Here is a 27734-nt window from a genome sequence, read left to right as displayed (position 1 = left end):
ATAGTACGATGTAAATGATTCCATAAAGGACTTATTTTGGTAAGATGGCGCCCTCTAGTAGTTGAGCTGTCAACCTAACGCGTGTCGTCCATGTTCCGAGTGTGGTGTGACTTATTTTTATTTTGTGTTAATTTCCAATGCCCTGTTATAAATGTGAAATGCAACAGCATGTGTCATCCCATATAGTGGAACCTTGCTCCGGCTGAATGGATCCCGCCGTCGCGTGGTATCAGCCCGAGCAGGAAGGACCCGCGAAGCGCCTGTGGCTTCGTATCTGGGAAACTCAAAGTGAAATAGACAAAATGAATTTGAAAAACTTAGAAAACTCTAATCCAAATGTGAATAAAGCGCAAGACTTTATACCAATAAATGATGTGAATGGTGAAAGTAGAAATAATAATTATTTTAATCCCGCGCGGAGGAAAGTGAACGATAACCGCGCATCGACTTTTAACCTGAACAAAAACCACGATGCTCTCATAGGTGAATACGGTGGGTGTCCGTGGCGGATACCCAATTACAAATATAAGCCCGGAATATTGGGGTGAGTAAACGTTTTTTTGGTTATTCATTGATATTTAAATAAGTGGTTTATGATGTATCTCGGCATGCCGTCACCTTGCCAGCATGTTGCTTATTATGTCTTACTGGAGTCCTGAGGCTTGAGGTTAATCTGCAGACGTTGCTCATTCATATTTACGTCTGTTGATGACAACCCAGAAAGTATTGCTACATGACCTAGTCTGGATATATCACTAGAAAATTCCACTGTCTGACCCAGAAACTACATAAATAAATACATAAACATTGTGTAATTTGTTTATGTGCAGTTTATTATGCTATTATGTTAGTTGAACTAATTTGACATTAATAGCACAATAAAAGTTCGTTTTCCCTAATTTTATTACATCCTGTTAACCTAGAAGCCCCTATATGACAATTCTATTTAGTGATCTTTAGTAATAACAAAGTAATAGGATTCAGACTAAACTTATTCATCTGATATTATTGTTTCACCACAACATTATTACATTAACATTATTGTTGTGTATTATATTAGTCATCAATCAATTATACAGTGTCATAGATTCTTTGAGGATAATATTGGGTAGAGTTCTAGAACAGGACTTAACCCCGTATTTAAGTTTTAAGATTTACCTTCGACATTTAAAAATTGTGAAAGTTTAAATCAGTGTTTAGAGTTCTAGAGTTAGACCAAGCTAAGTTGGCAGCGATTTTGATAGCACAATGCAAGTGTTATTTAAACGTCATAATTTCATAGAAGTGTGACATATAACATTTGCACAATCTGAGCTATCAAAATTGCTGTCAACTTAGAGTGGTCTGACTATAGATACCTACAGTAAAGGGCCATAAAGTTTGCACATCGGTATTTAGAAAGAGAATATTGGAGGCAACGAGAATGAAAGAGACAACGCTCTACGAAGCCGAAATTCCGATGTGCAAACTTTATGGCCCTTTACTGTACATTGTTTTAACCCACATTAATGGCAACAGAACATCAGAGGCATATTCTTCTAATACATAATTTTCAACCATAGTTCGTTTTTTTTTAGCATTAGAAATTAGGTGAACAATCTTGATGTGTCTTTTAATTGAAAAACACATTTTAAAAATAAGTTACGGCAAATATGTAACAATCATGAATCTAATACGATCATTTATATTCTTCTGCTTTCATAAGTAATAGTTTTTGAATTTTAAAAAGCGTTTTTCAATTAAAAGACATGTCAAGATCGCTTACCTTCTTGCAAGTTCTTTCCAATGCTTAAAAAAACGAACTATAATTGTGTAAATAAGGCCCGTGAAAAGGAAGCGGTGGCCTGGCTGCAGCCCATGGGTTAAAAGTTGATCCGTATGTTTAAATAAGTAATAATAGTACTACCATACAGAAAATAAACTTCCTCAAAAACTGAAGTTTGACAGCGATTCAGGGGCAAATCATGCTGTCCCTTTCTTATGTATGGTACTATCCCTTTCGGCTATTTAGGGTTGTCATAATTCAAGTAATTATCTTATCTGTGGTTGTACATGCATAGGGAAGTCAAGTTGTTTTAACACTTGCACACACAGTGTCGCTGAGTTCTTGGATCATGTTCTGGAGCTCAGTGGGGTTGCTTGCCAACAAGACAATATTGTCAGCGAACCGCATCTGCTACTACATCTAGTTTATTCCCATTATTCATTACTGCGCTACAAAGCTCAATTAGTTCATTAATAATAGTTTATCTTTATTTGTCATTTTGACTTATATATTATTTGTAAGAAAGGGGTAAAACATAATTCAGGCCCATAAAGTTTTATGAATAAGAGAGTTAAAGTTTAGTTTTATTTTTCTCAATCACGTTCTTTCTCAATCAAAAGGTACACAGAACTAAGAATTTAATATTTTCTGTGGGTACCACTTTGTCGCTTACCATAAAGACGAAATTTGCTTGTATCTTTACACAAATGACCTGTCAGAGCGTCCTTATGGCATGCGAAAAGGAACCTTTTGATTGAGAATGTCACAAATTTAAATAAACCTTTTAACATCTTTACTTATTCTTGCTATTGACCATATTTACATATAGGTATTTATATACATTTATTTGTTACACCCACATTGTTTGTGTGACAATAATCAAACATAATATCTAAATAAGTTGTATTCTATCTTATTAAAGCATTTCATATCCTTAATTAAACTGTCCAAACGAAATGTATAATTATTTCCATAATTATTGCACGCATACTCAAACTTTTCACAAACAAAATGCAACCTTAAGTTATTTCCTATAAAGTCTATTTTCCTATTTCGTCTGGCATGTACAGTCGCCACCAGATTTATCTGAGCGGTCAAGGTGCTCACAAATATCTGTATACGCACTCTATACTCTGTATCTTTAGGTAGGGATTTAAATAAAAGTAAATAAAATCTACCCTCAAATGGCTCGTTAAGCCAGTTGAGGGTAGATGAAAACATTACACGATCAAATAATGTAGGTTAAAGTCAGGTTCAGTGACTGATCCAGGCGGTTTTGTTATTGGTCGGTTAACCAATAAATGTTATAGCTACCCGAATTTGCAAATTGTTTGTTTACTTTTATTTAAATACCTAAAGATACACAAGACACAAGAGACTATAACGCCTCGACAATAGAGCCGTGTTCAGAAATTTCTGAGCACCTTTGCCGCCCCGATATATCTGGTGGCAACTACACTCGTGAAATTTCTTACTGCCCGATTCGAACTTCGAGATATGTCAGTTAATGATCTAGAAACGATATGGATTAGATGTGTCAGTGTCAAAAGTGACATTTTTGTTTCAATAAACGTCACATTTGACACTGACATAATATCTAATCCATATCGTTTCTAGATCGTAGAACGTAGACGTATCTTAAAGTTCGAATCGGGCCGTTATACATATAATATAGTATGCAGATATTGCAGATTTTTCTGTGAAAGGCGTCCTTGTGAAGGCCGTTAGCTGACACCGGCATTTAATAGAATAATGCCTTAAGTACATACTGCCTATAATAAATCTTTAAGGGCCACTTGCGCCACAGTCTAATAAAATCGGCCAAGAGCGAGTCGGACTCGCGCACGATGGGTTCCGTACCATTACGAAAAACGGCAAAAAAATCACGTTTGTTGGGAGCCCCACTTAAATATTTATTATATTCTGTGTTTAGTATTTGTTGTTATAGCGGCAACAGATATACGTCGTCTGTGAAAATTTCATCTGTCTAGCTATCATGGTTCATGAGATACAGCCTGGTGACAGACAGACAGACGGGCAGCGGAGTCTTAGTAATAGGGTTCCGTTTTTACCTTTTGGGTACGGAACCCTAACAAGACAGTCATTCGAAGCCGCCTAGACAGGGCAATCGTGCGAGGTGCGAGGGCTGGGTTGTGCGCACCCGAGCTGCATACATCGCCATTGTTAGTAGCTCGGTACTACTTACAGGGCTAGCGTATCTTGTTTGAATTTTTACTGTTGTTTGGGCAGTTGTGTAAAACTCTGTGACAACACTGACAACGTGACAACCCTACTGTATTCTTGTGCGGTGTCGGCATACGCAAACATCAAAGGCGTCGGTCCACTGTTACTTTTTACACTGTGGTAAGACCGTCTACAAGCTCGATACTCTAGCAAGAGACAAAAAGTTGGCATTTACACTTAAGTTCTTTTGAAATTGATAAATATATAAATTCCAATATATTTCTTGACCGGCATTTGAGTTATGAAGGTAAACCTGATTGTGACTGATAAGTAAGCCCCGGTTTGACGCTAATTATGCAGAGACCGGTGCAATTTATTACTGACAGTACAGTCGCCATATCGGAGTGAACAAGGTGCTCACAAATATCGTAACACGGGTTTTTCCATTCCCTTCAAATCCCAAAACCCCCATAACTCGAAATATTGACTAACGTTATACCTAATGCGTTGCAATAGAGTTTACTAAAGGCCTGCGGAAACCGTCGGAGCGCAGATCACTTTAAAATTATCAATGTATTTACTTCCCTATTTCAATTACATTCAGGTATAAATTTAAATGCTTTGAGACCTACCTCGGAGCATCACGGAGGATTGTTACTCCGCGGCATCTAGGAGCACGCTAGAGGATACCACGGCGGTAGGCGGGCATGCCGCGGCATCCCCCGGCCTGCGCCGAAGTGCTCTGCTCCGCCGGTTTGCCTTAGTGCCTTAATAGTCGGTCAATTTTGCCCACGACACAATGCCTATAGTTTCTCAATCTCAGACTAAACGACACATATAGCTTACTATATTTAACCTCCGACCATTACTGCGGTTGCATATTTTTAGCACCACTCCAACCATGCCATTATCAACCTAATTACAATTGTCTTATAGACTAAAATCGTTCCCTAAAGCAATTGCATATTTTTAGCTTACCAACATTCAACGCACGGCAATACAGACCTTGTTACCATAGTAATAAGGTTGAACGACAAATAGTCGCACGCGCACGTGAGTTGCGTAACGCACGCAATGTAAACAAACGGTATGATTGCGGTGACCTTGAACTTTCAGGAGCTTCCTGAATGGAGATCTAGATAAAAAAACGGATTTGCATACATTTTTAACACCTGTTGGCATTTGGGCTTTTCTGCGCAGTAGAGTTGACTTTTTGACTGACTGGCGGTCTAATTTGTGATGAAAACACAGAAAGCTACAGGTAGGCGAAATTTCGATTTCCGATGTTCGCGACAGGTGCACTAAAGCAGGCTAGGGGGCTTCACTTCACGTCCCTTTTAAACATGTATCTTATTATCTTGACAAAATGTATGGGGTTCGACGTTGACCGTCACTTTTATGTGGTACACAGTTACAGATGTACACTAAAAAGTACAGAACCCTCGATGGGTGAGTCCGACTCGCACTTGTCCGGTTTTTTTTTGTCTTTTGCATAAGAACTACGCATTTTGTTCCGTACGAAGTGTTACCGTTGAAAATCTTGAGTATTTATAACTGTTTGGCTGTAATATTATTGTTTATTAGCGTAGATAGAGCTAAATCGTCGTGACTAAATAATTAGTATTAGGACTGGTAACGTTATATTCTCTTCTTCCTCGTTCCCTCAATGCAGAGAATCGCGACCACATGCAACATGTCTCCATTGATTGCGGTCATAAGCCAAGTGGACTGCACGGTGCAGGCTGGTTCGCCTTTTTTTTTAATTTATTTATCATAAAGTACACAACACTTTTATAAACATTATATTCCTCGCCAAACTGCAATTGCAGTTTGTTGGCGAGATCGCGCTCATCTTCACAGACATACATATTATGCTATGCACTAAATACTAAACTTAACTTAACAACTAAATTCAGGTATATTTTAGTACAGTTTAAATGTTAGGGTATATTATCCAAACAGCCTGTACGAATATTCCATACAATTGGCCCTTTCGATCCGGTGTTCCTCTGACAATACGGCCTATAGGTTAAATTGCCTGCCTGTGGTATTTTCCCCGCTTTCAAATTGCCCATACCGGCTTGTTGCCCACTTTACCCCTAACTAGGTATATTTACCCCACTGTCGTTTTTAAAAAGCTATCAACTAATGTAATCTACCCTCCACAGGCTACACGAAGAGATCGAGCACTTCTACACATACATGTCGCCAACGGAGACCGAGCATCTCGTCCGCTCTACGGTCGTGAACAGGATCCGTGGCGCTATCCTGACGCTCTGGCCGCAGGCCAGGGTTGAAGTGTTTGGCTCCTTCCGTACCGGCCTCTATCTGCCTACGAGCGACATTGATCTGGTGGTTATAGGTAAGTGGAAACAGACTACACTTACATGTCCAGAGCAGGTCACCGGCTCTACATATGGCTCTACACTTGTGAAGAAAATCCATGACGATATTCTGACGCTCATTTAAAAACAACTGACGCAAACGTATTGAAAACCTGCCCCCCAATATGATGATAATGTATGATACTTGTAATATTTAGATAACGTAGATCAATCTATGTATATAAACCGTCTGTCAATCACAAACTAAAGATAACCTAAATGTAACTGTAAATAGAAACAGTTATAAGATACAATGCCGCTAGCGGGATATTTTTTTGCTACGTCAACGGAATACCATGAATGAAACTGAAGAAATCAACGCTATAGCCACGTCACACCTACGTTTGCTATTTCAGTTACAAATGGGCGTAATATATTCGCCTCTTCAGCATAAATATTATGCATTTTATAAACGACTTGTAAATAGAGTGGGCAGAGTTTATAATTATACTTATGCCAGTGTGTAATGACGCATCTAGATTATGAAAATGTGAGCAAACGTAAGTCCACATTTTGCGCGATAATTACCTGGATATGCAATTGAAAGAAAACACATGTATTTATAAATTTAACGTACAAAAAATAACGCAAAAGATGTCAAACATGATTCCTACTCAGCATGATGCTACGGCAATTTTTTCCAGCGTTAACACAGTCAATTGACCAATCATAAATAAACCTTATCGCAGCAATATAAGGTCTAATCTGCGTTGCTGTTAGTACAAGCCTCTCGGTACACGCGCACTGCATTTGACTGACTCACGCGCAGCGGAAGCGTTCTCGTAAACCTGACCGGAAGTCCAGCTTTACGTAACTGGCCGGCATTCTTGCATGCCAATTGGGAAAAGACTGATAAAAGTAAAAATAAAAATAAATAATTTAGCCTATATACGTCCCACTGCTGGGCAAAGGCCTCTCAAGCACAAGAGGGATAGGAGGGATGGGAGGGAGGGGGAGGAGGGATAGAGGGAGGGAGAGGGAGGGGCAGGGAGGGAGGGAGGGAGGTAGGAGGGTGGATAAAAATAATATCAACAAATGATTATGGACTTCTTGGCGCTTTCCTAAACCTCTTGTTAAATTTTGTAAGTATAAAATGATAAAATTCTTTACAGATGTAATGCATAATAATTTTCCTTAGTATTTTCACGGAAAAGTACGAACGTGTCTTGCTATTTCAGTCAGTCTCGGTACAAAAAGTACTGAGGTTGACTGAAGTAGCACGACATGCGAACGTTTCCGCGAAAATACGATGGAAAACAATTATCCACTACATCTGTAAAAAGATCTTTGGGCACTATATAAATATCCAGACATGTCCTAATAATACACGCCAGCGAATGTACTGAATGACCGTTTTGACACTTTTGACTTCCAGTCGGGTCTGCCTGAACCTATACACTGCGTCGCTTTCAGAACTAGGCTTAATGTCGCTTATAGTCGCATATTTGATCATTCGCCATCTCATACAGTAGGTATTTTACTTACAGGGGCCCGTTTCTCAAAAGCTTGCAACTTGTAATACAAGTGGATGTCCCTTTACTTGTATTATAAGTTACAAGCTTTTGATAAACAGGGCACAGGTCGTTAACAGCGGCGTCACATTCAATAGAAATATGTTGTTGACTTCCCATACAAAATGAAGTCAGCAACCTGTGACCCGGGCCTAAATAAAAAGAGGTCGATCGTCACTCGCGCTATATTAATTATTTTATCAATCACTAGCGACCCGCCCCGGATTCGCACGGGTTAATAAATATACACAAACACAAACCTTCCTCAAGAATCACTCTATCAATAGGTGAAAACCGCATGAACATCCGTTTAGTAGTTTTTGAGTTTATCACGAACATACGAACACACAAACAGAGAGACGTCGCGGCGGACTTTGTTTTATGATATAACACTTTAAAGTATAAATATGTGTACAAAACGCGAGAGTGTAAAGTTTAAACTCTTTTGTTAGAAAGGGACTTCCACTTGTATTACAAGTTACAAGCTTTTGAAAAACGGGGCACAGGTCATCAACAGCGGCGTCATATTTAATAGAAATGTTGTTGACTTCCCATACAAAGTGAAGTCAGCAACCTGTGACCCGGGCCTAAATAAAAAGAGGTTGATCGTCTCTCGCGCTATATTAATTATTTTCTCAATCACTAGCGACCCGCCCCGGATTCGCACGGGTTAATAAATATACACAAACACAAACCTTCCTCAAGAATCACTCTATCAATAGGTGAAAACCGCATGAACATCCGTTCAGTAGTTTTTGAGTTTATCACGAACATACGAACACACAAACAGAGAGACGTCGCGGCGGACTTTGTTTTATGATATAACACTTTAAAGTATAAATATGTGTACAAAACGCGAGAGTGTAAAGTTTAAACTCTTTTGTTAGAAAGGGACTTCCACTTGTATTACAAGTTACAAGCTTTTGAGAAACGGGGCACAGGTCATCAACAGCGGCGTCATATTCAATAGAAATGTTGTTGACTTCCCATACAAAGTGAAGTCAGCAACCTGTGACCCGGGCCTAAATAAAAAGAGGTCGATCGTCTCTCGCGCTATATTAATTATTTTCTCAATCACTAGCGACCCGCCCCGGATTCGCACGGGTTAATAAATATACACAAACACAAACCTTCCTCAAGAATCACTCTATCAATAGGTGAAAACCGCATGAAAATCGGTTCAGTAGTTTTTGAGTTTATCACGAACATACAAACACACAAACAGACAGACGCGGCGGGGGACTTTGTTTTATAAAGTGTATTGATTATTTCAATGACATAACTTAGTCAGAGATTGCATACTTACGTCACTATTTTGGAGATTGGTCATACCGCGACTCTTATTAACATTTAAATGACGTAACTTATAACACTTTAAACTCTCGCGTTTTGTACACATATTTAATTACACAAACGGGTCTACCGCGATATAATTTCATTGTATTTTTTTTACCTTAAATTCCACTCACTCACTCACTCAGCTGAAACGTCGGAATTTAAGGTAAATACAATGAAATTATATCGCGGTACACCCGTTTGTGTAATTAAATATATGACGTAACAAAGTCAGTGATTGCATACGTCACTATTTTGGAGCTTGGTCATACCGCGACTGCGTCATATTTTGTATAACTAGTGGCGCTCGGCCAATTATCGCCGTTATGACGTAGGTACAACTGTTATCACTTACCCATGCCAGTAAAAAAAGATAAGACATTTACTCGGAACGATTACAAAACATGTTTATGTACAATTGTACAGACAACAAAAACAGAACATTCAGGACCCAACTCACAGCCATATTCGAACTTTAAGATACGTCAAATAATATATATGGAAACGATATAAATTGGATATGTCAGTGTCAAACAAGTGTCAAAAGTGACGTTTTTGTTTGTAGAATCCTTAAAGTTCGAATATGGCTGTCAATATGAAACCAGCGCTGGTTTTCATAGGGCCCATTCGGTAATGGCCACGACGGATTTTACATACATATACCTACATAAAAGGATATTATGTTTCGCTCCGCTTCGCGTTATTGTTCGGGGACTCCCCTACACACTTCACTTATAGCCAGTACGATACGAGTATTAGAACTTAATCAGCAAAAAATGTAACACAGCGACATCGGTAATAGTGTGTTGATTTTATGAACCACCTCGACGGTGTGTATCCTATAGGCACAGAATAAATAATAGTACTAGGTACAGAAGACTCAATCTCTAACAAAACGCGTCTGTTACGATCAGGACAGATATGGCCGCTAGGTGGCGACAGCGCCACGCGCGACTTATGGCTAGCCACCAAAATTGGTGTGGAACAGATGTACTTTTAGCTACCTGTAGCAAAGCGACGAAATCGCGGAGTGAGCCACCGCTGCTATAGGATACTCCGCTCCGGTGTGTAAGCGGGACATCACTCTATATGGGATCTATCCGAATCCAGTATAAAGACAGCTTAACTTGTTTAACAAAAAAACCGGACAAGTGCGCGTCGGACTCGCCCACCGAGGGTTCCGTACTTTTTAGTACCTATTTGTTGTTATAGCGGCAACAGAAATACATCATCTGTGAATATTTCAACTGTTTAGCTATCACGGTTCATGAGATACAGCCTGGTGACAGGCAGACGGACAGTGGAGTCTTAGTAATAGGGTCCCGTTTTTACCCTTTGCGTACGGAACCCTAAAAATGACGTATTGTTATAGTCCTAACAGCAGAACGAGTTAATGCATGTAAAAACGTCTGTTACAACGCCAAGTCTATTAGATGATTCACCTAACAGAATAGCTGCCAGTGAAGAAAACGTCTTGATAACGGAATTACGGTTTTCCGACCGATGATGTCATAATGTCTGCTAAGTCATATTTGTTTTAGGTTTTTACTATACGATATCAGTCGGTCTAGCATGAGTTGCGTGTTCGCGTGCGACTCCATACATCTAGCGCGACTTCAAGTCTGGACTCGCGTCCGAGAACGCAACTTATGCTAGACCGCCAGTTCGCTTTTCGGTGAAGGGAAACATCGTAAGGAAACCGGGCTAATCCCAATAAGGCCTAGTTTCAGTAGTTTCCCCTCAGCGGTTGGAAGGTCAGATGGCAGTGGCTTCCGTAAAAACTAGTGCCTACGTCAATTCTTGGGATTAGTTTTCAAGCGGACCCCAGGCTCCCATGAGCCGTGGCAAAATGCCGGGATAACGCGAGGAAGAAGAAGACTATACGATTTTATCGACACACAAAAAGTTTTTTCGCGATTTCGGGGTTGGTCTCATAGTAAAAGTTGCTCAGTATGACCTATACATAAATTACATAATACACATCGCAATTCTTTTCTAATTCAATTCTTACGTTATTCCGACTAGTCATGTGTCGTTGCCGAGTGAGTGATTTAAAAGAACTGTATTATTTGACAGAACTCACTCACTCTTCAACTCAGTGCAGATTCAACTCGCTCATTTCGCTCATTAACTCATCTAGCTCAGTGTTCCTTGCTCGCTCTTTCCCACTCATGATTCGGCCCAGCGTGACGAGCGAGTGAGACGTTGCGCATAGGTTTCGGAGCGGTTCGGAAGGATTCGGAGGGTGTCGGGAAAACATGGCGGGATTGTATCGCGTGATTCGCCATCTTGGTCGCACTTATGTCATCTGATTGATTGACATCTCTCTCTACTCACTCGTGAATAATATAGCTTACAGATCCATTGAGCGAAATGAACGAAATGAGCGAAATGAGTGATACATATCACCGCGAGCGATAGATATGAACTGTTCAACTCAGTGAAGCGTTTTGCGCATCTCTAATTCCGACTATAGTTAGGTCGTCAAAGTCGGTATACGTTTTAGACTTTACAAACACCTCGTCTACAATCAATAGCTCTTTGTGCGTAGTAAAATGGGTCACATAGTAAGCTAAACTGTGCTAGCCTCAGACATTCCGCTTTCGCAGTTACTCCGATTGACGTAATTTAATTAACCTAATGTAGTAAACCACGTTTACAGTACATATGGTGGTACTTTACCGCCCTAGGGCGGGATTAAGGACAATACGTGCCTATGTCTAAAATTTAAATGGCCACATGTATTGTAAAACCTTGTACAATACACGTGCGAAAAGGTAATTCGCTCCCTTCAGTCGTCAACTGCAATAATATGTTACCCTTCGAAGGCCGCAAAAATATGTGACACGCTCTTATGATTCTAGAAATTAAGACCAGGCCATAAGAGTGTACCGGTAAAGCTCCTGAAAACGCGCTTAATATTATGTATATGGATATGGGTTTAGGAAAATTAAATAATGAAGAGACAATAACGTTCATTTATCCTGTACATACAAATTGATACATAAATAATATGTAATTAATTATGTACCATCAGCCGCAAAAGTGCATGGCGACTTTATCAATGAATTCATGTTTGCAAAATGGGCGAATTCTCGTAAATATTCTATGAAAAACTCTAAAACTATATAAATAGGGACAGATTTTGCTCCCGTTATATACAAAATTACACATTATTTAGCTGTCGCCAGGCGTGGCTCACTCCGCGTGTTCGTCGCTTTGCTACAGGTAGCTGAAAGTACATCCGTTCCACGCCAATTTTGGTGGCTAGCCATAAGCCGCGCGTGGCGCTGTCGCCACCTAGCGGCCATATCTGTGCTGATCGCAACAGACGCGTTTTGTTAGACAGTGAGTCTTCTGTACCTAATAGTACTATTATATATTCTATGCTGTCGCTCAGTGCGAACTTTAGTTTCGGAACGAAAATATGGTAAAAATGTAATTTTCCCAAAGCCTCGGAGGGTCGTGGCCTGAATACTAAGCGGGGGAACTCGTAAATAGGAAAATTCCTGCAAATCGCGGACCGGGCATTGGCACTAGGCTGTCCAATAAGCTTGATTATGACGTCATTGGACTAGTTTGTATACAAACTATAGGCAGGCGTGGCTCACTCCGCGATTTCGTCGCTTTGCAACAGGTAGCTAAAAGTACATCCATTCCACACCAATTTTGGTGGCTAGCCATAAGCCGCGCGTGGCTATCGGTCCTGATCGTTACAGACGCGTTTTGTTAGAGAGTGAGTCTTCTGTACCTAGTACTATTATTTATTATGTGGTATAGGGCAGCGGTCGGCAACCTTTTAGCAGCCAAGGGCCACATAGTATTTAACGAAGTTGCCGCGGGCCGCACTTTGTTAATATTTAATGACTTTATCAGACATTGTCGTTTGTGAATATTACATACATAATAGCCAGGGAGGCTTGCGGGCCGCAAGTGAGAGGTTGCCTGTTGCCGACCGCTGGTCTAGGGTAAAACCTGGGTAGATGCCTCACTTTTTGAAAAAGCCTCATAATTTCGAAACTAGCTTTTTCTTGGGACATAGTCCACGTAGTACTTACTCGGTAATTGCTACCTTTATTGCCAGAATGACTTGAGTTATTATCAGATGACATTGATTCAAATCATTCTGAAAATAATTATAATGACATCGAATAATAATTCAGTTAATTTTATTGAAAAAAAGAATATAACAGTGACAGTAAGTTTCACTTATGTTCGCACTTTTTAGGGTTCTGTACCCGAAGGGTAAAAACGGGACCCTATTAAGTAAGACTCCATTGTCCGTAGAAAGAAGTGTGTGTGTAGAAAGATGTCCATGAAGATAAAAATCACAAAGATAATAGTTTAAAATATAAAACTTTTAAACGTTTTATCTACCTAGGTTTACTTCATGGTTATACTGACAGAATATTTTATAATATAAACTTCCGCATAAAATCGCTCCGCAACGTGATATCTTGAGATAAGATAAATATATAGTGGTACGATTAACATATTAAGGCTCATTTAGACGGTGCGAGAACTCGCATGCGAGATTTATTACATTGCGGTATTTGATTGGTCGGCTGAATTGGATGTAACCTACAGTCCTCAATGTAACTAAAATTAACCACAAAGTAAACACCTATAGGTCTCTATAACAACACTGATTTTATAACACACCGATTTTCACGTGTTTACGCGAGACACGCACACATTCACATCTCGAGGGCTGAGTGGTAAATGGCAGGCACAATTCCGAATAAATAATAATCGGCCAAGTGCGAGTTGGACTCGCGCACGAAGGGTTCCGTACCATTACGCAAAAAAAGGCAAAAAAAAAACACGTTTGTTGTATGGGAGCCCCATTCAAATATTTATTTTATTTTAAAACGATGGTTTTGTTTAAGAGATTATAAAAGTTCACCTCAGTATTGCTCTACTCTAATTAGGGTTCCGTAGCCAAAGGGTAAAAACGGGACCCTATTACTAGACTCCACTGTCCGTCTCTCACCAGGCTGTATCTCATGGATCGTGGATGGACTGTTTAAATTTTTACAAATGATGTATTTCTGTTGCCGCTATAACAACAAACACTAAAAAGTACGGAAACCTCGGTGGGCGAGTCCGACTCGCCCTTGTCCGGTTTTCATATCTTCTGTGTCAGGAGGACGCGACGTCTGGCGTGAGCATTACTCATTTACGGGTCAGACATGACATACTTGGTAATTGGATGAGTACAGTCGCCATCAGATATATCGGAGCGGCCAAGGTGTTCACAATATCTGAACACGCGCTCTAACGCCCTGACAATAGAGGCGTGTTCCGATATTTGTGAGCACCTTGGCCGCTCCGATATATCTGATGGCGACGTACATCTTGAGTTAACTATAACTGGTATATTTTATCCGAAAACGGCAAAGCCAAATGATCTGAATTAAAAAAACCGGTCAAGTGCGAGTCGGACTCGCGCACGAAGGGCTCCGTACCATTACGTACATCCGAGCGGAAACGGTAGACTTTCGGCCCGCTGCGCTAAACGAAGTTGCCGCTCTTTGCCGGCCGGGGTTTGAACCCGCGACCTCTGGATTGCAAGTCGCACGCTCATACCACTAGGCCACCAGCGCTCTAGATTACTGTGTGTTTTGTAAATATAAAGTGCTGGTGGCCTAGCGAAGCGCTGGTGGCCTAGCGGTAAGAGCGTGCATGCGACTTTCAATCTTGAGGTCGCGGGTTCGAACCCCGGCTCGAACCAATGAGTTTTCGAGAGTCGGAACTTATGTACGAAATATAATTTGATATTTATATTTACCAGTCGCTTTTAGGTGAAGGAAAACATCGTGAGGAAACCGGACTAATCCCAATAAGGCCAAGTTTACCCTCTGGGTTGGAAGGTCAGATGGCAGTCGCTTTCGTAAAACTAGTGCCTACGCCTATTCTTGGGATTAGTTGTCAAGCGGACCCCAGGCTCCCATGAGCCGTGGCAAAATGCCGGGATAACGCGAGGAAGACAGATGATTAGATTACATTATATTTATTAATTTCACAATATGTGATGTTTAGGTAGACCCCCCACAAGGTGGACTGACGACCTGGTAAAGGTCGCGGGAGTCCGCTGGATGCGGGTGGCGCAAGACCGGTCATTGTGGCACTCTTTTGGGGAGGCCTATGTCCAGCAGTGGACGTCCTCTGGCTGATATGATGATGTGATGTTTTGTAAATATGAGATAGAGTCTAATAGTTAGCTTCTACAAATCACAGTTCGCAAATGTCTCTGCTAGTACGTCTATTTATATCGCCGCTCGGCCTCGCACTTCTTTAACGGTTCGACAGCTTTGTTTGGCGGCTGGTGTTTGATGGTTCGACGACCTTTGGTTGGAAATTTGCAGACTGTTTCTTCTGCTATTGACTCTGACCCGATGGCTGTAACCAGGCCACATAATATCTTATTGTTTTCGGGGGCCCTTGCAGATACACTTCGACCCATAGGGATCTTTTGTGCAATTACCCCCTAGAAAAGATCTGTCAACTGCTCAAGAGCTTTTCCCATCATCTCCATGTGCCGGATGATGGAGCTCATGGGTAGCGTTTTAAAGTCCTTTGGTTCCAGGTATCCTGCTCCAAAGTCCTTCATTCTTTGTCTGGCGACGGCGTGACATTCACGCCACACAATAAATAATTGTACTACCGTACAGAAACGACACTTCCTACAAAACCGAAGTTTGACAGCTATTCAGGGACGAATCATGCTGTCCCTTTCTGTATGGCACTATCCCTTTCCGCTATTTAGGTTTGTCAAAATTCAAGTCATTATCTTATCTGTGGTCGTGCACGCAAAGGGACGTCGAGTTGTGCCGACCCTACAGCCGGAGGGAGAGCTAGCCACGGAAATAGGTATGCAATTTATAGAGCAACGAAATCCCTCTAGTTACTGTGCCATCATCATTAATCAATTTTCCCGTTCCCGTTTTTACCCTTTGGGTACGGAACCCTAAAAATGAATTCTGTTCACCTATAATCAGAATTCATTTTAGTATAAGGCGGCTAGTTATCGAAGGCTGGCCAGCTATTGAAACCTCATACTAAAATGAACTCTGTTTATAGGATATAAATGGATTTACAGTACATATGGTGCTACTTTCTGCGGGAATAAGAACTTTCCGTGCGTACGACGAAAATTGAAAAGGCCATATGTACTGTAAAACGTTGTACGATACACATGCGAATAGGTAATTCGCAACTCGTGTCGATTTAAAACACTCCCTTCGGTCGTGTTTTAATTTATCAACACTCGTTGCGAATTTCCTATTTTCCGCACTTGTATCGTAAATAACTATTCTCGCTTCACGAAGAGTACTTTTACTACCTTTTTTTTGCATTAGAAAAAGGGTATTTGTCTGGTACACAATCCGATTGCAAAATCTATATTTCCCGTTACCTTTCTTCAACTATACATTTCCGTAGCAAATTCTTATAAACGGAAAAAGTAATTTTCCACTCTAGTTACCCGATTCTCATAGAGCTACGAGGGGACCGCGTTTCTGTCTCTTTCTGACACATAAATAATGAGGGTGATGGGGTTAATATTTGCGAGTTGTTAGGTGTATTAGATCTGTAGGTAGGATGAGATTTTTACGAGACATACCTAGGGGCTGTCCATAAATTACGTCATCGTTTTTTGACGATTTTTGACCCCCCCCCCCCCTAAAATCATCCAAAAATCATGCTTCGAATGACCCCGTTTCCGCCTACGTCATGCTACCGTCATCCGATGTCCAGACCCCCCCCCCCCCCTAATTTGAAATGACGTAATTTATGAATAGCCCCCTACTCATGAGAATAATGATTTGGTTTTTACTTAATGTAATTTACTATGGTCAAGTAAGTTTTAAATCAGCGAATATTTGTGTTCTTATAAAAGTTTGGCGACGCGCTTGTGACACCGTGTAGTTGCAAGTATATGTATAGTTTGGGGCGGCCACTTGTTATAAACAGGATAAGTAGGTTATTGGTCAATGTCATGGTATAGAAAATGTATCTTATTTCTAGCTTGTTTTTAAGTATTGGACGTAGGGTTTCTGGTTTCTCGACCTTTTTTATTTCTCGAGGCACGGGAATTCTCGACCACGATTTCTCGAGTTTCTCGAGTATCTCGAGAAATTATGAAAGTAAAAAAAAACACTGTTTTTTTTTGCTTTATTGCAAGTTAGACTCATAGGAGTCGTAGGTTAGATCAAAAATCAAACAAATGGTAATTTTATTGTTCCTACAAATGATCAAAAATTCAACAACAAACAAGAAAAACTATAGGTGCAGGCATGCGTGCCGGCGCAGCGATGTGATATGCTTTAGTGTATTTCATTAGATATTTTTATTTAACAAAATGTATACAAACCGCAATATAGTATTTTATTAGGCAATTAATTTAACTCGATGTGACAAACTTACAAAAGTTTTACTACGTCATATTAATACTTACTCAACTTAACAATGAAGCTGGCAAAATTGAGCTATTTTGCTAGTAGGATAATACTTATATCGAGATGATTAGATTTATCAAAAGGTATCTAGTTTTGTAATATTTGTTATTAAATGGTCCCATAATTAGTTTTTTTAGCATTATATATAAGATAAGCAGTTCGCTTGACGTCTCTTTTTATTGAAAAACTTATGAATAATATGTCACGGCAAATATGTAACAATTATTAGTCATATACGATCATTTACATTAACGATTTTTTTAATAGCGTTAATAGCGTTTTTCAATAAAAAGACACTAAGATTGTTTACCTTTTTTCTAATGATAAAAAAAATGAAGTATAGTTATGAACCTAAAACGAGACGAATTATTTACACACAATAGTAAAGTTTCAAAACATGAAAATCAGCTGAAGCCAGAACGATAGGCGACGGATCAAGGCAGTTTTTTATTTAATTGGTTAACTAATAAATGTTTGAAGTACTTACCGGAAAATGTAAAAAAAAAACGTTGTTTACATTTATTTAACTACCCAAAAAATACACTATAGACTAGGGTTGCCATAAGTGTGGGGACTCAGACCGGGACATTTAAAGAAAACCGGCCAAGTGCGAGTCGGACTTGCGTCGCGTTTAAAGGGTTACACAATTTATAACAATGTATTTTTTCATGTGAAACGTGAGTGAAATGTCTATAATTAAGTCCGACTCACGCTTGACTGCACTTTTCTAATAGGTTTTCCTATAGATAGGTAAAGAACTATTTTGTGTTTTTCTTTTTTTCAAAATTTTAGCACAGTAGTTTCGGAGATAAATTTTCCATGTGTTTAAATGATTATTCATTGACCAGTCAAGCTACCATGTAGATTCAGGGGATTCAGGGTCAACCAGCAAAAAACCCGAGCGCAGCGAGCGCGAAATGTTTTTGACAAAATTGTGAAAGCGTGTTAAAAAGGCCGGGCCGGGCCTAAAAATCCTAATTTCCCCAGTGAGGCTAGCTTTCATGCGAGGTCGAAGCCGTGCTTCAGGATAAGCTCAGCTAGAGCATAGACGCCAACCAATGTCCATTGTATTAAAAAGCGAAACCGCAGGCCGAGCTTGGCGCAGCGAGGTTAAAGGCTAAGCTGAAGAAGAGGAGATTTGGAAGACAAACCAAAAATTTAGGTAAAATGTGAGGCTGAAGGTCGAGCTCAGAAATCTCCACATTACTTAATAAGCCCGAAGCGTACTTATAACCAGCGCGGTGAGCTTTCATGCGAGGCAAAAGGCCAAGCTTCTCAAATCAAATTTTTATATTTGTTAAAAATTAAGCGACGCCGAAGGTCGATCTGTAAGAAAGCAGCGCTAGTGTTACTCAACAATAATATGTGTCATATGTAGGTACAAGAGTTACTCGGAGGGCCGAAGTTCCATTGATGAGGTTTTAGGCCCTTGGGAGCCTGAAATACGAGCTCTACATTACAGACTTTAAAAAGTATAAAATAACATAATTTACATAATCATCTAATTATTGTGTGTCTGAGAAACTGATATTGGACATTAGGTAAAAGTAGGTACCATAATACTTTTTTTTTTAATTTTGGCTATATGAAACGTAGAAATGTAGGTATATTATTATTTACCAAGTCCAGCCCCCTACTAAATAACTATGATTTATAAACCGGGACAATTTTCTTATCGGCCGGGACGCCGGGACACCGTGCTTCAAACCGGGACATGTCCCGGCGTACCGGGACGTATGGCAACCCTACTATAGACACATCAAGTGTTATACGCGTGTTTTCTTTTTATTTATGACAAGAGATTTAGTTCTCGAGTTCTCGAGGCATTGAGTATTTTTTTCCCGCCTCGCCGAAAGACAAATTTCTCGAGATTTCTCGCCTGGAGAATTCTCGAGCAGAAACCCTAATTGGACAATTGACAGCTTTGGCAATGGAATTATGGGTATTAGTCAAGGTTAAATCAGTTTAAATCAGTCATAATCATAAATAAAAATGTAGTACAGTTTTCAAAAATGTCATCCCCCATTTTTTATTTTTTCCAGGTCAATGGGAGAAACTGCCGCTATGGACGCTAGAGCGGGAACTGGTGACCCAGGACATAGCTGAGAAGGAGAGCATCAAGGTCTTAGAGAAGGCCACTGTACCCATCGTGAAGATGACTGACAAATACTCGGACGTTAAGGTGAGAGGGCGATACAGGTGAGAGAGAATCTGCCGCTATGGATGCTAGAGCGGGAACTGGTGACCCAGGACATAGCTGAGAAGGAGAGCATCAAGGTCCTAGAGAAGGCCACTGTACCCATCGTGAAGATGACTGACAAATACTCGGACGTTAAGGTGAGAGAGATGGCGATACAGGTGAGAGAGAGACTGCCGCTATGGACGCCTGAGCGGGAACTGGTGACCCAGGACATAGCTGAGAAGGAGAGCATCAAGGTCCTGGAGAAGGCCACTGTACCCATCGTGAAGATGACTGACAAATACTCGGACGTTAAGGTGAGAGAGAGATGGCGATACAGGTGAGAGAGAGACTGCCGCTATGGACGCTAGAGCGGGAACTGGTGACCCAGGACATAGCTGAGAAGGAGAGCATCAAGGTCCTGGAGAAGGCCTCTGTACCCATCGTGAAGATGACTGACAAATACTCGGACGTTAAGGTGAGAGAGATGGCGATACAGGTGAGAGAGAATCTGCCGCTATGGACGCTAGAGCGGGAACTGGTGACCCAGGACATAGCTGAGAAGGAGAGCATCAAGGTCCTGGAGAAGGCCACTGTACCCATCGTGAAGATGACTGACAAATACTCGGACGTTAAGGTGAGAGAGAGATGGCGATACAGGTGAGAGAGAGACTGCCGCTATGGACGCTAGAGCGGGAACTGGTGACCCAGGACATAGCTGAGAAGGAGAGCATCAAGGTCCTGGAGAAGGCCACTGTACCCATCGTGAAGATGACTGACAAATACTCGGACGTTAAGGTGAGAGAGATGGCGATACAGGTGAGAGAGAATCTGCCGCTATGGACGCTAGAGCGGGAACTGGTGACCCAGGACATAGCTGAGAAGGAGAGCATCAAGGTCCTGGAGAAGGCCACTGTACCCATCGTGAAGATGACTGACAAATACTCGGACGTTAAGGTGAGAGAGAGATGGCGATACAGGTGAGAGAGAGAGAGACTGCCGCTATGGACGCTAGAGCGGGAACTGGTGACCCAGGACATAGCTGAGAAGGAGAGCATCGAGGTCCTGGAGAAGGCCACTGTACCCATCGTGAAGATGACTGACAAATACTCGGACGTTAAGGTGAGAGGGATGGCGATATAGGTGAGAGAGAAACTGCCGCTATGGACGCTAGAGCGGGAACTGGTGACCCAGGACATAGCTGAGAAGGAGAGCATCAAGGTCCTGGAGAAGGCCACTGTACCCATCGTGAAGATGACTGACAAATACTCGGACGTTAAGGTGAGAGAGATGGCGATACAGGTGAGAGAGAATCTGCCGCTATGGACGCTAGAGCGGGAACTGGTCACCCAGGACATAGCTGAGAAGGAGAGCATCAGGGTCCTGGAGAAGGCCACTGTACCCATCGTGAAGATGACTGACAAATACTCGGACGTTAAGTTGAGAGAGATGGCGATACAGGTGAGAGAGAGCCTGCCGCTATGGACGCTAGAGCGGGAACTGGTGACCCAGGACATAGCTGAGAAGGAGAGCATCAAGGTCCTGGAGAAGGCCACTGTACCCATCGTGAAGATGACTGACAAATACTCGGACGTTAAGGTGAGAGAGATGGCGATACAGGTGAGAGAGAATCTGCCGCTATGGACGCTAGAGCGGGAACTGGTCACCCAGGACATAGCTGAGAAGGAGAGCATCAAGGTCCTGGAGAAGGCCACTGTACCCATCGTGAAGATGACTGACAAATACTCGGACGTTAAGGTGAAAGAGATGGCGATACAGGTGAGAGAGAGAGAGAGAGAGAGAGACATGTTGGAGCCGTGGACGCACACGTCACGCTAGCGGTGTGCCGTCTCTCATAAGGATCGGTATATTACAACGCGGACGTACACATCTGCGCATCCGGTATGCCTTTAAATTAGAATGGACAATATAGAACATTAGACTAACAACTCGGGCAGTATAAATAAGACCACACACACACAACAACGTGTCGGTGCCGTTTTACATACAACTCTTCTCTCTTCTACTATTTGTACTACGTAATGTCGTTCATTCATCATTCGTTCCATCCAAATTGCAAGACCAATCGATGAACCTCACAAAAAGAATTAAAAAATCTTTGTAGCTAACATTCCGTCTTAAATCCTATAAAAAGACCATCGATTTCGATTTTTTCATTTGACTATGAATTTCTATCTTAAATTGGAGGAAAGGGGGCGGCCTAGTTTTTAGCTCCTTGCTCCAAATTTTATGATTACTGTTAAAAATTAGGAGCGCAAAACTGATTTCATACAATTTTCTAAATGCTCCTAACTTTTATATTAATTAAAAAAACCAAACGTATAATAGCGTAATAGTCCCCAATCCGTATAATAGCCCAAGCCCTCTCGCGCATGAGAGGAGGCCTGTGCCCAGCAGTGGGACGTATATAGGCTGACTTATTATATTATTATTATATGTAACTCCATTTTGGATTTCACGGGCCTATAAATCCCGATCTTTTGATAGCCTTGCGTGGGGATATAGATCCAACACGTAAATGCCCCTTGGAGAGCTTTAATGTCATGTTATTATATTATTATTATAATAGCATAGCTGTGGTTGATATACAACAACTTGTGTCAAAATATTTTCAATAATGTTAATATCCAGAGAGGAAAATGGGAACTATGTTTGTATGGAAAGGCGGTTGCGGGGCGCTCGTCCTATAAAACTTGCATTTTCCGCCCTAGAGCTATAATAATTAAAGTGTAATACAGTAATGAAGTATTTTCTTCATCAGGTGGACATATCGTTTAATATGAGCAGCGGCGTGAAGAGTGCAGAGCTTATCAAGCAGTTTAAGGTCAGTAAGGGCAGAGGCCGCCATTACAATGTAAACGAAAATCTATTCTACACCATTAAGTTAAGGTGTGAAATCAAATGATGAGAATCTATGGCGAGAGGCTAACTTGATAGCGGTTTGTTCGGGCGCCATTTGATTTCAGGTCATAGTAAAATCAATTCTATGTGATTAAATTAAGGTTCAAAATCAAATGATAACATACGATGGCGGGATATTGACTTCAAGCGGTCTTAGATCTGAGGGCCTACTGCGAATACCGAAATTCGCAAAATTCGGGGAACTCTTCGTGCGCGAGTCCGACTCGCACTTGGCCGGTTTTTTATTTTTTATAACTAATGTTCACCTCTCTTTTTCCAGGAAAAGTACCCAGTCCTAACACGCCTAGTAATGGTTCTCAAACAATTCCTCCTCCAACGAGACCTGAACGAGGTCTTCACCGGCGGCATATCTTCCTACTCCCTCATACTCATGTGCATCAGCTTCCTCCAGCTCCATCCGCGCCCAGAAAGACTGAGACAGCAACAGAATCTAGGCGTCCTCTTAATAGAGTTCTTCGAACTCTACGGGAGGAAGTTTAACTATGTCAAAACGGCTATAAGAGTGAAGAATGGGGGGTCGTATGTGTCTAAGGATGAGATACAGAAGGACATGAATGATGGGCATAGGCCTTCGTTGTTGTGTATAGAGGATCCGTTGACGCCGGGGAATGATATTGGCAGGTCGAGTTATGGAGCGATACAGGTCAAACAGGTGAGTCACACTTATTAAAGTCCACATACGCTGATTCTGCACCGACTGACGTTTTTGGTGGTACCGTCAGAAACAGAAGTTGCTAAGCGGGCTAGGTGTTCAAAATGACCTTGACACGCTCTTATTCTCTTAACAATACAGTCGCGACAAGATCATTTTGAACACCTGGCCCTCTTAGCAATTTCTGCTGCTTGCTGACGATACTCATTCTACATTGAAAGCCACCGACGATTGTGACGAATGTAGAATGAGTGACGAAAGCAGAATAGGACTAAATTAAGAACTTGACGAAAAACGAATGGGACGACCCAAGACGATACCCATTTTTTTAACTTTCTCATTTCGCCACAGACATGTAATAAATTGAAGTAAAAAAAATCGCATTCAAAACGTTTTAATCGTTTAAGAGCGGTCAAACGTGCGTCGGGGGTTAATTAAGTAATTTATGCGAAAAAATAGATTTTACTTCCCTAGGATGGTATTCCATCTGTCCAATATCTTGGTTCAATGTGTATTTGCGTCTCACTTTTTGCTTAATGAGAGAGTGAGTCGCAATGCACACTGGACAGGTGGAATACCACCCTTATATAGTCGTTGTCATGTTCATTGGTCGATAAACCTAAAACTAGTCTCTTCTGACATATATCTTATTAGAAGGACGCTTTTTCCTAATAAGCACATATATTAATAATAAATTTTCCGAAGCGCGGTTTGTGTTCACCCCACGTGAATGAGGTGAGAATAAATGGGAATATATCCGTAAAATTATTCGCTGACATATCTTATTGAGGCATTAACGCAATAATGAACACGATTAGCCTTTATTTATGTAATGTTTTTATTCCAGGCCTTTGACTACGGCTACATAATCCTCCAGCAAGCCGTGGCCCCACACAACGTGCTCCTAGCGCGACACAGCGCGCTCGGTCGCATAGTACGCGTCACAGACCACGTGCTACAATATAGACGATGGGTCCGGGATACCTTCGAACCGTTCTTCTTCCCCCATCGGGCGCCGCCGGCTGCGGTGTCTAGCGAGCCTTCGCCTCCCCCGAGCGATAGCGAACCTGTAAGTCATACGAGTATATATAACGGGACAAACTTTTCTGACAAATAGTCTGACAACGGAACAAAGTTTGCTGGTGCTGAGATCAAGTGCTATAATTGCTTCAACTTAGGACACGCTTGTATGGCGTCTCAGGGAGCATCGTCCGCGTCATAGATCACGTGCTATAATATAGACGATGGGTCCGGGATACCTTCGAACCGTTCTTCCCCCATCGGGCGCCGCCGGCTGCGGTGTCTAGCGAGCCTTCACCTCCGCCGAGCTATAGCGAACCTGTAAGTCGTATATATAACGGGACAAACTTTTCTGGCAAATAGTCCGACAACGGAACAAAGTTTGCTGGATCAAGTGCTACAAATGCTGCAGTTTAGGACACGCTTGTATGGCGCCTCGGGGCATCCGTCCGCGTCATAGATCACGTACTACATTATAGACGATGGGTCCGGGATACCTTCGAACCGTTCTTCTTCCCCCATCGGGCGCCGCCGGCTGCGGTGTCTAGCGAGCCTTCGCCTCCGCCGAGTGATAGCGAACCTGTAAGTCATATATATAACGGAACAAACTTTTCTGACAAATAGTCCGACAACGGAACAAAGTTTGCTGGTGCTGAGATCAAGTGCTATAATTGCAACAACTTAAGACACGCTTGTATGGCGCCTCAGGGAGCATCGTCCGCGTCATAGATCACGTGCTACAATATAGACGATGGGTCCGGGATACCTTCGAACCGTTCTTCTTCCCCCATCGGGCGCCGCCGGCTGCGGTGTCTAGCGAGCCTTCGCCTCCGCCGAGCTATAGCGAACCTGTAAGTCATATAAATAACGGGACAAACTTTTCTGGCAAATAGTCCGACAACGGAACAAAATTTGCTGGATCAAGTGCTACAAATGCTGCAGTTTAGGACACGCTTATATGGCGTCTCAGGAGGCATCGTCCGCGTCATAGATCACGTACTACATTATAGACGATGGGTCCGGGATACCTTCGAACCGTTCTTCTCCCATCGGGCGCCGCCGGCTGCGGTGTCTAGTGAGCCTTCGCTTCCGCCGAGTGATAACGAAACTGTAAGTCATGTATATAACGGGACAAACTTTTCTGACAAATAGTCCGATAACGGAACAAAGTTTGTTGGTGCTGACATCAAGTGCTACAAATGCTGCAGTTAGGACACGCTTGTATGGAGCCTTAGGGAGCATAGTTGTCACAGATCACTTGCTACAATATAGACGATGGGTCCGATTCCTTTGTTCTTCACGTTACTAGTTAATTTACTAACTTTAATTGTAAGTGTGCGTTCAAATTACGTAAATGCGATAAACTTTGTGTAAAGGTGCCTCCAAATTTAGCAAGCGTGATATGAATTAGTCTGAGAAAGGCTCAGAAAGTAATCGCGTGCATTACAAGTACGTAGTACGATGTATAACGCCCGTTTTCGAATGCCACCAAAATCGCCAAACCTGCACGCAATGTGCTTATTTGTTTTCTTGTATTAAACCTATAATTCCATTATCCGCAGGAGTGGTCAGACAGCTCGGCGCGGGCGTCGCCGGTGGCGGGCGCGCGCACGTCGCCGCCGCCGCTGTCCGCGCTGCAATGTTCCTCGCCCACGCCCAGGCGCGTGTCCGCTCACCAGAGTCTGATCATACATCACATCACCAGCAATTCAGACTTCAACAACATACCCTCAGGTACTACATATATGATATATGTTGCTTATTATTATGTATTTATATATAGAGGTCATAATTAGCAAAAAAATACAATATTATACTTGTATTGAACACAATACATACAAATGCAGAAACATAACAATTAAATATTAACCTAACCTAAAAATTAATTTCACAGCAAGAAAACTATATATGTAATAGCACAGCAAAATTCAAATCAGAATTTTTTCGACTTATTTTAATTCGCATATTCTGTTTAGTTTTTTCTTTTTCTACCGAATTAAATCATAAACAAAATTCACAATTTTAATTAAATTTTTATTTGTTCCAGGAGTAATGCAACAACGCTACTCCAACGACAGCGCGCCAAAGAACCGCAACCGCTCGTTCACGTCCAAACAACGGCGCTACTCCTCCCCGCCCGCACACCCGCGCCGCGGCGGAGGAGGCGGAGGAGGCGGCGGAGGCGGAGGCGGAGGAGGAGACGGGCGCGGCAGCAAGAAGCGCCGCCAGTTCGCGCCGCAGCCGCAGCGATGATATACGGCCGGCGTCTAGGTGATACGCGGTAATGGACGTGGTCAAATTGTCACCATGTTTAAGTCTCATAAGTGTACGGTGTTAGTGACGAGCGCTCGGCGGGGCGTGCAGCGTCGCGTTGATTATGCACTGTCGTATCTTATGCGTTTACGCTAATCGCTCCGCTCGAGCGTGTACTCAATTTGCACACTGATATCGGCGCAAGGATCACCTAAATATGAGTTTATTTATAAATATGCTCTTGTATAGATGTGATTGTATTAATCCTGTTCGCCCCGCCCCGCCGGCGACGCGCGCCATAGTCGCAGCGTACACGATCAGCGTGTAGGTTATTAACAGATGAGTGGTCTAGATGAGTTTGAGACGGACGTATCGAAAAAATTGTCAAAGCCTAAAGCATCCTAATGTCAACAGCGCTATAGAAACCGATGTCGGGACAGGATGTTAGAAAAAACATATTAAATTAACTAAGGTTACCTAAGGTAACTAAGGACCTAAGCGCCACTTGCACCGTCCCACTAAACCGGGGTTAACCGGTTAAACCGTTGACCCAGTGTCAAGTTGTACTGGTAACTCCATGTTTAACTGGTTAACCCCGGGTTAGTGAATGGTGCAAGTGGCCCTAAGGGTCTCTTATACTACCCAGAGTCCAGACACAACTTCTCTCTTATTACATACCTCTTTCCTATCTAGATACAGTGTTTTGCCGTAACAGGGCAGAGCAAGTGGTAGACTGCCGTAAGCCGAGTCGCGTTTTCAATTCACGTAAATTGTAATTCGCCGCTCGCCGCTTCCGCTGCCGCTCAATATCGTGGCCAAGCGAGTGCGTACAGATGTTGTGCCTTATTATTTTCCATCGTATTTGCACGGAAACGTACGAACGTGTCTTGCTATTTCAGTCAGTCTCGGTACAAAAAGTACTGACGTTGACTGAAGTAGCATGACAAATACGAACGTTTCCGAGGAAATACGATGGAAAACAATTATGCAGTACATCTGTAGCGGCGTAAATCATTCTAAATTGATACGTATGAGCGTTCCTGTAAAAA

At 41.9% G+C, this 27734-nt stretch overlaps 1 protein-coding gene and 1 long non-coding RNA gene across 2 annotated transcripts in view; both read left to right on the top strand.

Moving 5' to 3' along the window:
- LOC134800880 (uncharacterized) overlaps nt 1-27734 on the top strand; it is a 50853-nt gene that overhangs the window by 11802 nt on the left and 11317 nt on the right. The window lies entirely within an intron of this gene.
- Nucleotides 39-26720, top strand: LOC134800843 (non-canonical poly(A) RNA polymerase protein Trf4-1-like). The gene is made up of 8 exons (XM_063773400.1): nt 39-544; nt 6118-6311; nt 19681-19820; nt 22600-22662; nt 23020-23412; nt 24260-24481; nt 25995-26166; nt 26480-26720. Exons 1-8 carry the CDS (start codon nt 207-209, stop codon nt 26683-26685), a joined length of 1728 nt encoding a protein of 575 aa, XP_063629470.1. The 5' UTR covers nt 39-206; the 3' UTR covers nt 26686-26720.

Source organism: Cydia splendana, chromosome 20 (assembly GCF_910591565.1).
Source record: "Cydia splendana chromosome 20, ilCydSple1.2, whole genome shotgun sequence".
In the NCBI taxonomy this organism is placed as follows: domain Eukaryota; kingdom Metazoa; phylum Arthropoda; class Insecta; order Lepidoptera; family Tortricidae; genus Cydia; species Cydia splendana.
Note: the sequence above shows the minus strand (reverse complement) of the source record. Positions and strands in the feature narration are given on the sequence as shown.

Excerpts from the sequence above, each read along its gene's own strand:
- LOC134800843 (XM_063773400.1), top strand. The coding sequence starts at position 207 with ATGGATCCCGCCGTCGCGTGGTATCAGCCCGAGCAGGAAGGACCCGCG. Across the intron at positions 22,663-23,019 it reads AGCTTATCAAGCAGTTTAAG|GAAAAGTACCCAGTCCTAAC; the intron begins GTCAGTAAGGGC and ends CTCTTTTTCCAG. Across the intron at positions 24,482-25,994 it reads CCCCGAGCGATAGCGAACCT|GAGTGGTCAGACAGCTCGGC; the intron begins GTAAGTCATACG and ends CATTATCCGCAG.